Below are 9,827 nucleotides of genomic sequence, written 5' to 3'. Positions count from 1 at the left end.
AGTGTGAAATTTCAGGATGTTGTATTCTCTCCATTTATGAATGGGAGGGTGGGAGGTCTGCGTATTGCTGTTTGTGCTGAACAGACACCTGACACCGACTGGGCCAAGCACAGGCATACCCTTAAGATAAGAAGATACATGAGAATCCAACTAGGTCCCTCACCTGAGGCACTTTAGGGGATCTGGTTATAAATGGAGAATGAAAGGCACGATGACAAGGTAATAGCGCAATTAGGAAAAAAAGAGAGCAGGCATTTTAAACGAGTCAAAAAGAGACAAATTATATTATTAATGAGAATCTTTCACCTCCAGGTCATTGTATCATATGTCCTTGTGGAGTTGATTAAATGAGAGTTTTAGGAGGATGGGGAAGAAAGAGGAAAGTTGAAATAATTTTTTTTTTTTATTTGGGGCTACTAGACCTGATGCATAAACAATTATCTACACGCTACCTGGGTGTCAAAAGGGTAGCCAGGATGTTGGAACTATGCTACCATAGGTAAAAAGACTCGGAGACGGAGGCAATAGGTTAGGGGGCTTTGACATTCCACTTGCCGGTATGCTCAGTTCTTCAAGGAAGGGCGTCCTTCATGAGCCTCTCATTGTCTCTGGAAGCCATTAAAGAGCAGTCCCAGTAGACTGAAAACTCTCCTCCCTTTCTTCTCTGCCAAAAGAGCAGCTGCTTTGTGTCCAGGGGTGGCTGAAAAGGAAGAGGGACAATGAACATGTTTTGCAGGTGTCGATCAGACTGTAAAGATGTTCCTAGGCAAAAGGGAAGAGAATATTGATGAGAATGGTGTGCCTTTTTCTGAGGAATCACCTGTCAGTATTAGCTGTATTTCCTTTAGCTCCTCTTCTCGCCTCCTATTTCACAGGGAGGTTTCTAGCACTCGGCGTTTCTCTGTGACTGCTAGTACGGGAGAGCTTGCTTACCACCTGTGTGATCAGGTGGATTGCTTAGATCAAAATCTGCAAGAAACCGAATGCTGGTAACCTTTCATGTCGCTAAATAGAACAGACAAACTTACCTGAGCAACGAATGTGTAATTAATAACCTTTGTGAATCTTTAAGTATTTTTAACTGCTGTACTTCAGCAGCTTTAAAAATATTTCATACTGCAGTTAGACTTCGGTCTATTTTTATTCTTAATTACTTTCATTGCTTCCAGAAGCTTTGTGTCAGCAGGGTAAACTTTGGCAGAAGGTCTAGCTGCTAGCCCTGAAGAGAGATGAGTCTTTGAGCAACACCACTGTCTGAGAAGTGGAGAGGTTTTTTTCCCTAGTCTTAAAAGTCCCTGGTTTTTCAAAATCAGACTGCAAGATTTGTAAGGGAATGGTTATTTTTAATAAATACTTGTACAGCTCCTGGAAGAAGCGTCATCTAATCAGTATTATTTATTTACTAAAATCATTATTATTTAATAATGTTCCATACTTTGTCAAGTCAGGGTGGTCTTGATGTTCTGGAACCATATAGCCAATGGTGTTCCCATCTCAAGGAGCCTACACTCAAAGAGGCAACCTCTAACGAGAGGACTTGACAAGCAAGTAGACAGAACAGCTCGTAGGATGGAGTAATATTAGTAACAGGCTGGTTTAGTACAGACTGCCAGGGTGAAAACAGTGAATCAGTTGATGGTGTCTGGAAGCAATTGGTTCCCCGTGTCTAAGTCAGGTGGAGGCACAGGATATAACAGCAGTTCTTCCGATTTTGACAAGAAGTTTCTCCCACTTGATAAGAGTGGAGGAAAGTACAAAGAAAATTAGAGGGTACAGAGAAGGAGGTGATTGCAGTGGGATATTTGTCTCCATAAAGGAAGTTGATGTCACGTAAGTCAGCAGAATGAACAGTTGAGACGGGGTAAAGTCTGAGAAGCTGAGTGCTTGTGGTAGAACAAGGAAAGTACGTGAAGTTAGGCGGTATCAGCAAAGCGACATGGGGAAAAAAATAATCTGCGTGCACAGTTTAAGTGGAGTTGATAATGATGAAAGTATGAGAGAACCTGCTGTGGAGAGAGACATCTTGGTATAGGGACAAACAGCAAATCTTTTGGACTAGTTTTCCAAGCTGTTAGAATTTCAAAGAAGAAACTTCAACAGTAGTGATATGATGATCAGAAATGATGATCTGATCTATTCTGATAAAAAAAAGAAGAGGAGTTTTCAGTTAAAAAAAAAAGTCACTGGCATTGTTTTCTCTGCATTGAGTTTTGGCTGAGCTCCTGAGGAGCCTTCCTGATCGTGATACTGATGATAGAGGGTTGTTACCTGCATGTCCTATTAGTCTCTTAACTGTTGCATATATTTTAAAGAGGAAAAAAACCCAAAACAACAACTGGGCAGTAGTTGTTATGATATATGTATTGCAATAAAACATCATCTGGGTAGCATCATTGTCTTCTTGAATTAGTGTGTTCTACAAAGTTTATCTCTTCATGCTAAAAAGAAATTGTGCTGTGGCAGAGCTATCAAGATTATTATAAATCATTTAACTATGGCAAAATTCCATTGTCCTTCTAGCAGTATGATTAAAATAAACATTTACACTCATCCTTCTTGCACAGTATAATACAAATTATCCTACAACAGGCAGGTCTCTTAACAAAAACTACTGATAGTTACAGAGAGCCAGATCTGAAGTTACTGCAATTTGAATTGTTTTATTGACCCCTTTCAGAAAAAGTATTTAAAAAATCACAACCTGCATTTTGTATGGTTTGATAGTAGAGAAGCAGAAATTACCAAAACTGGCATGGGACTATTTTTTTAATACAGTTTTTCCTCTGTTTCTAGTTACGTGGTGAACATAGGATTGATAGACAAGCTGTGTTGCTGTTTCCTCTCCGTTCAAGGCCCTGTTGATGAGAATCCCAAAATAGCAACTTTTCTCCAAAATGCCACAGCAGTGTTGCATGGAATATGTCAGTTATGTTTTGCTGTCAATGGAAGGTAGGTGCACTTAGTCTGTCATCCCTACATACGTTCATCAGGCAGCAACCGTTGTAGCTGTGCCAACACCGCGTCCATGGAAGCAAGCATTCTGACAAGGCTGGTAAACAGAACTGTTCTTAGTCACGCAGTGATAACCAGTAAAGAAACAGCGCAGGAAATTCACTCTGCTCGCCCTTTCACCGTTGAACTATAATTAGTTACCTGCACTTGAGTCTTGATTCTTGTAAGTCATTTATCAGAATTGCAAATTTTATCTCCTTTGCTCATCATTACAGAGAGGGTTTTATCACTGCTAATTCTAAGTGCCCAGTCCTAAGGACTTCAAAAGGTATTTTAATCAGCTAAAATCAACTCTTAATTGATTTGTCTCTAGAACAGCCCAGTTCAGCTCCTGTTCTTTAAAATACCACTGTCAGTAAGGGAATTATATTTTCTTTACAGAAAAGTATTACTAGATTTGTCAGGGAATTCTCTAACGCCAAATGCTTGTTATTGTAACCTAAGCAGGGCTGTGGGGAGTGAGTACGAGGTATGTGTCTGCTATAATCTACAGCGCAGGACAGCCTGACGCTGTGAGCGTCAAAGTTTCAGAGCTTCGGGGTGCACATACTAGAACCTACCACCGTCAGACTGTTAAACATTTCAGGAAAAGACAAGGCTGACAGAACTTTGTGATGAATTCCTGAAGGGTAAAATGATGCTAGGGTTGAAAAAGTAGCGTAGATAAAACATAAAATAAGACACAAAGCTGTAGGTAAGAGCAGTTGTTGCTAACTCAGGGACACATGCACATGGAAAAAGAACTACAAGGAATACGAGCCCAAAGAGACCATCCCAACTTACTGAAATTTCCCTTTCTAAAAGCTGCCAACTTGGCATTTCATATTCCAGGACAGCGCTGCCAAAAGTCAAACGCATACTTTTTAAAAAAAAAAAAAAAGTCACCCTTCTCAGTGGAATAATAGTTCTAGCTACAAGAGTGTAGTACAATGTTTGTGATTTTCTGAAGCAGGCACATGCTTCACCCAAATAATAGAGATCTTTACACCCCAAAATAACACAGCACTGTGCAGGTACTTCTTCGAAGAACGTCTGTGCTATGTAGCAGAATAATAATTTTGGAGGGTTGAGCGTTTTTCTTCACAGTTACACCAAAAAGTGTCTGATCTTACTACCTGCATATAACAGCAACACTTTGGATTTTATCCAAAGGCGCTGATTGTTCTCGACTGCCAGGTTGGATTGTTCATTTGATTTAAAAGAAACAAGAGGAATGAACATGAAGATTTCAAAACTGTCATCTTTCACTTTTCGATCGAAAGCTTTGGTGTAACTGATTAGAAGGGCAATTTAAATTAAATGTCTTTCATCACCTGAGCCCACTCTCATTTAAGAAGTGAATGCAGAATGAAATTCTGTTGTGTTACAGAAGTCCTTAGTATTAAGGTGATTTAAATGGGAAAAGGTATTGCCAAACACAGATTAAGGTGGCAGAAACAGAGCTCAAATTTATTGAATTCTTAAATATGTCACAATACAGTAATACCTGTTGTGTGATACATGACCTGCAGCAGAAAAGGCGGCTTTGCGTTGTGAGAAACACAGATGCCTCTTTCATTCGTGGTAAATAGGAGGAGGAGGTAATACAGCATGTTCAGTCAGAATCCAGCATTTCTCATTCTCCAGCTCAGTTGATAGATGCCTGAGCACCAAATAAACATGCCCTGTTATACTCCTCCGTACATCAGAGTAACTAACCACTCTGACCATAAAACTTTCGAAGTCGTTACTGAGAGGAAGAAAGTTTAGCAAGTACCACCAGTGCTCTGACACTCTAGCATGAAAAGAAGTTTTGTCAAAATAATACCAGGCTTTCACCATTGTTGCAAGAGCAATTTTGAATTGTTCTTTTGATATATCCTCCTGTACAGATTGTTTCCAGATTGGGAACTTCTTTATGCTCCTCGATGGTGATTGTGGGTGGCACAAAATTAATTTGTTTTTTTCTGATAGAACTATTTCAGGCTGTTACTTATCATATAAAAAGTTGTCATTCCATATTAAAACCATTAGAGTATTTCTATACAATGCTCTTTATACTGCGTGCAGATCTTAGCATGCTGTGCCACTGAGTGGGAAGCTGATAGGACAGCAGACCCTGGGTGGCTAACACACCGGGACCACCTCGGGGCTCTCAAACTGTCCACAGTGCCCGCAACAGCGAAATCCTGTATGAGCTAGAAACGGCCAAGCCCTGCGTGATCCTCCTCCTTTGCTTTCAGACACCAGCAGGCTGCTACAGACTTTACCGCAGCTGTAATCTGCCGCATCCCCAGAGGGCCAGAAGCTGAACACTCTAACTCAAGTTTTCAACAATTAAGACATCCTGTCCGGTTGGGTATAAAGTATGTTAGGCCATTTCTGGAGCTCCGATGTAGGAAGAGCTGTGAATCCAGACTTCCCTGTCTTCCTCACGAGTACATTTCATAAAACTCCCAAATTTATGTAGTGGAATGTTTCTAAACCAAGCTCTGAATTGATACCCAGTTAGTCCATGGAAAACAATTTTATAGGCAGGGAAGAGAGCTCAGTCAAGTACCTACCTGGAGGTCTACGTCACGCAAGATGTCACAACAATAATGATGCAATTGGAGAAGAGACTCAAATTGTATCATGTATATGTATGTCAGTATTAAATATTAAATGAGGTGTATGGTTGATATAAAGTAGATGATAAAATTTTAAGACATAAACTAAGATACTTTTTTTTATTCCCGTGGTAGACTTAGGAAAAAAAAAGTCCAAAATCATGGATTAGATACAATAAAGGAAAGTCTTGCTAATGTGGAAACATAAATTGGAGGATTTTAACGTCATAAAAAGTTACTGAAATGAGGGAATCTATTCTGAACATATGTTATAACATATCTTACTGTGAGAGGGTTTTTCTTTTCATTAATGGTCAAGGTCTTTAAAAAGATTTAACAAAGATATTGATCTTCTCAAATGTTCATTTTTGATGCTGGCTAATAAATGCTAGATTGATTCTTTTAACTGAAGTTTTGCCGTAGATGTGAGAGCACATTTTCCAAACGCTGTGTGATATGTATAAAAGATAATTTGTTGAAAACATTACTAACTTGTAACCCCATGTGAACCTTGTTTTGATGATTTTTATGCCCTCATCTGTTACCCAGTGAGAATCAGTGAGGGGGATTTGAGACCTCCAACTCTAAGTCCCATTTTTCTTATGCTGTGTTGCATCCATTGCTAGCAATGCAGATAAGAGCTCCTTTCTCCCTGAGGAGTAAAAAAAAACCAAACCAAACAAACAAACAAAGTGCATGAGAGCTGAAAATAGGGTATTGTCCCTTATTAAATGTAGTGAGAAATCGTATAAAGGCAGCACGTCTGAATATTGAGCTATCTCTGTTTGCTGAGCAAAAGGTGAACCTGGCATTTGATACTCAGAGTTGAAAATTGTGGCTGTGATAATGCTTAACTCTTTTTTTGCTTACCGTTAAGGGTGACAGTAGCCAGAATTGACAGTAGAGACGTTTTTATTAACCTGAAATAAAGCAAAATGTTAAATAGACCTTATACAAAATATCCGTGGTTTATACAGCCATATAAATCTGTCTTGCAATTTGTGTCCAGTTCCAAGTGTCCGGTAGCAATGTCCAGGACGGCAGCCTTGTTTTCCAGAGTTTATTATTGTAACCACAAGAGATATAAGGCTTATTTTGGGCCCTTGAGTCCTGAGTGCACATATGGAGCATGCTTGGCTTGTAAACACGAGACAGAAAACAATGAGCAGGCATGGAATGCAAGGAGCATTAATAAAAATATGGCCATGCTGCCCCAGCTCACCCTTCCCTAAAAGCAGGAGTAAAGACTTAAGTTAAGAAAATATATGGCAAGTCCTTCATCAGCACAGCGAGGATCTTGCTTATGTTCCTGTCTTTTTCCTGTACTGCCCAGTGCTCATCACTTCTGTATGCCTTTTTTCCCTATAAGTCTCTGGAACTAAGATTTCTGTGCAAGAAGTTTAGCTTGTAATTTGTGGAGGACAATTGTTAATGCCTTACTTCACTTTTGCCCATTAGTAGTATCTGCTTAAGTGTCTGCCAGAGTGTGTCATATCGCTGCAGTACGTGATGGTGAGTGTGAGATCAAAATGCAGGTTAACAATTAATGGAATTCCCAGAAGACAAATCTAGTAATTCTGTGGCAACTATGAAGGAAGAAATTAAACCACAGGGTTGAGGCAAACAGCAGGAGGAAAAGAGCAGCAGTAGTGCAGTGTAAGGGTTAATCGCTGAGGAAGAAGGTTCTCCCTAAGAGCAGTACAGTGGATTAAGAATAACAGAGGCTCAAGGAGGACAGTGCATAAAGAGAATATCGCAAATAATAGTCCCCCAAATAACGTAGCTTCTTGGGACATCAACTTTTCACAGTTTTGCTGTTTTCTTGATGTAGGAAATGTCTGCAAGCTCCCTCGTTAATGGAGGAAAACAGAATGCCATAGCAGCACAGTAGCTGAGCTGTAACTGTTACATGTCATCTCAAAACAGTAGTGGAACACGTATAAATCTGTGTCAACAGCTAACGAAGCTGTGGGTTACAAGCTGCGGTGGCAGGAAGCTGCAGATACGTAGGGTTTGATCCGGGAAAATTGTGACTGGCGAGTCACAGATAGGCAAGGAGGTAGGCTGGGCTGTTTTCGGTTTTATTACAGTAATTAAGATACTGTCTGCTTCGGCTGCTGGATGGCGAATCAGATGCAAGGCTGCCTCGAGCGCTGGTTGTGCTTCTCACCGCTTCCAACGGGCGGCAGATCCAGCGAGTACTGTCAGCCAACTAAAGCTTGATCTTGAAGTTACCGAAAGGTTTCAAATCATGGCTTTTACGCAGTGCTGTGATTCCTAGCTTGCCGGTGTGGATTATAACAAGGTCCGACAGGTGCTAAATACTTCTTTCTAGTTCCTTTATTATTATTTTGCCTCTTTATTTTGACATCTCTTTCTAAATAAAATACTTTAGAAGCAAAAAGTACAGATGATAGTTTTTAAATCCTAATAATTTTTTAAAAACAGCTTATATTCTAAGCCTTTTGAAAACGCATGTTTCCATTTGGCTCCATGTTTTTAATCAGGAGTATATATTTCAAATATACAAACATTACACTGTATACCCTTTGAGAGGCTTGACTGCTTATTAGCTCAGTCAGTTCTTAAAACAATATATTTTCACATGTAAACAGTTTGCTCATATTGAAGCTTGGAGAAATTGTAGTTTTATACTTGTTCTGCAGAGTATGCTGTTTCTCATCAAGCTGTATTGAATTCCTGTTTTTAATAAATAGTGGTGTATTTTAAGCAATGAAGTACCACTGTTTAGTATCTCTCTTTCCTGTCATGGATATATCCACATTTTTAAATTCTTAAACCTCTTTTGTAAGTCATAAACCCCGTACCAATTCCCGAGACTACTTGATGGCAGAAGCTGAAAATCATAATGGCAACCCATCATGAAAATTCCCTGCATTTCATTAAACTTTTCTTTTTAAGATCCTGCAGGGTGTTTGACTGTAGGATAAATATTTGCCTGTTTTCCTGTGTTAAATATAGAGACTTGGTAAAGTTTGAAAGCCTATCTGTTTTCCCAGCCTCATAAGGCAATGTGAAAAATCCGGTAAGTCTTGCGTCCCTTCAGTGATCGATTGACGGGGTTCTGTCCGTACTGACTGTGTGACTTGGGCAGCTGTCACAGAGGGTAACCTCCCTTAAAGAGGAGAATTAAAAGGAGGTACATCCATAGGAACGGATGTATCCTCTTATCCTCCTAGTTATCTCTGCTTATGTAAAACCTAGGTTGCTTGTATGACATTGTCACCTAATGATTTTAGGGGGGTTGTGGGTTTTTACTTCAGTCTGTGTCCTGGCGGCGCTGAATTTTCACTGGGCTTACCTTCGAGGTGGACTGAAAATCTGCTAAATGTATGAAATCCACTGTTGGACAGACTTGACCAAAATCACTCAAAGCAGTGTAGGCAAAGGTTCGTGCTTTGTTTTCCAACATCTCATACACATTTTTTTCTACTTTAAAGCCCACAACCAGCATGAATAATGTCTTTTACCTTTTTATTGTAAACATTTAGGCTTAAAGTGATTATAACTGACAGTTAAAACCAACAGGAGCCAGTGGCCTGTTCATATACACATTAACTGTAATACAGGCAACGTCAAAAATAAACATTTCTAACAGTTCCTTCAAGCCACCAAACGTAGCAGACAGGTTTTTTGGGTGGTTTTTTTAACAGCTTTGTCCTGCGGTATAACTTTAAAATTCCTAGTCTTTTCTGTGAAAAAAATAATGCTTGCATTTTGAGTTATTTTACAATTGACTTTTTAATGTATATTTTGATTCATTCACTGCTCCAGAGCAGCACAAAATGGTAAAGGGACTTCATCCAGCAATGTAAGCTTTTTCATATGGAATTGTTTAAAAATAATGACGGATTGAGAGTTGAAAGCAAGCTAACTTTAACCTTTGGTAAAATTGGTCAATCTTCTCATCGCATATAGCCACAAAAAATGCTGTGAGGTATCATATACAGTAATTAATTTGGGGTTTTTCTGTTTTGTACTTTTGAAAAAGCTAAGATTGAAATTAAGAAATACTAGTTGGCAAAGGGAGCTGTGCTCTCATGTGATACTGTGGAAATAAAGGTCCTAGTTGCTTGAGGGTACTTAAGTGACGGTTAGCACAATTTGGCTACTGCATACAGCAAAATAAATAACTGGACATCAGAAACTTTTAAAATGGGGAATAGTAAGGAGTCCAGAGATAGGCAAACCGAAGTTGCAGGAATG

At 39.4% G+C, this 9,827-nt stretch overlaps 1 protein-coding gene across 2 annotated transcripts in view; it reads left to right on the top strand.

Moving 5' to 3' along the window:
• SCAPER (S-phase cyclin A-associated protein in the ER) overlaps nucleotides 1–9,827 on the top strand; it is a 132,172-nt gene that overhangs the window by 94,420 nt on the left and 27,925 nt on the right. For both annotated transcript variants that reach the window (XM_010285733.1, XM_010285732.1), the window contains exon 22: nucleotides 2,794–2,949. In XM_010285733.1, coding sequence (XP_010284035.1) covers nucleotides 2,794–2,949 — 156 coding nt within the window. The remainder of the gene's footprint in view (nucleotides 1–2,793; nucleotides 2,950–9,827) is intronic.

Source organism: Phaethon lepturus, unplaced genomic scaffold (assembly GCF_000687285.1).
Source record: "Phaethon lepturus isolate BGI_N335 unplaced genomic scaffold, ASM68728v1 scaffold1224, whole genome shotgun sequence".
Taxonomy (NCBI): Eukaryota; Metazoa; Chordata; class Aves; order Phaethontiformes; family Phaethontidae; genus Phaethon; species Phaethon lepturus.
Note: the sequence above shows the minus strand (reverse complement) of the source record. Positions and strands in the feature narration are given on the sequence as shown.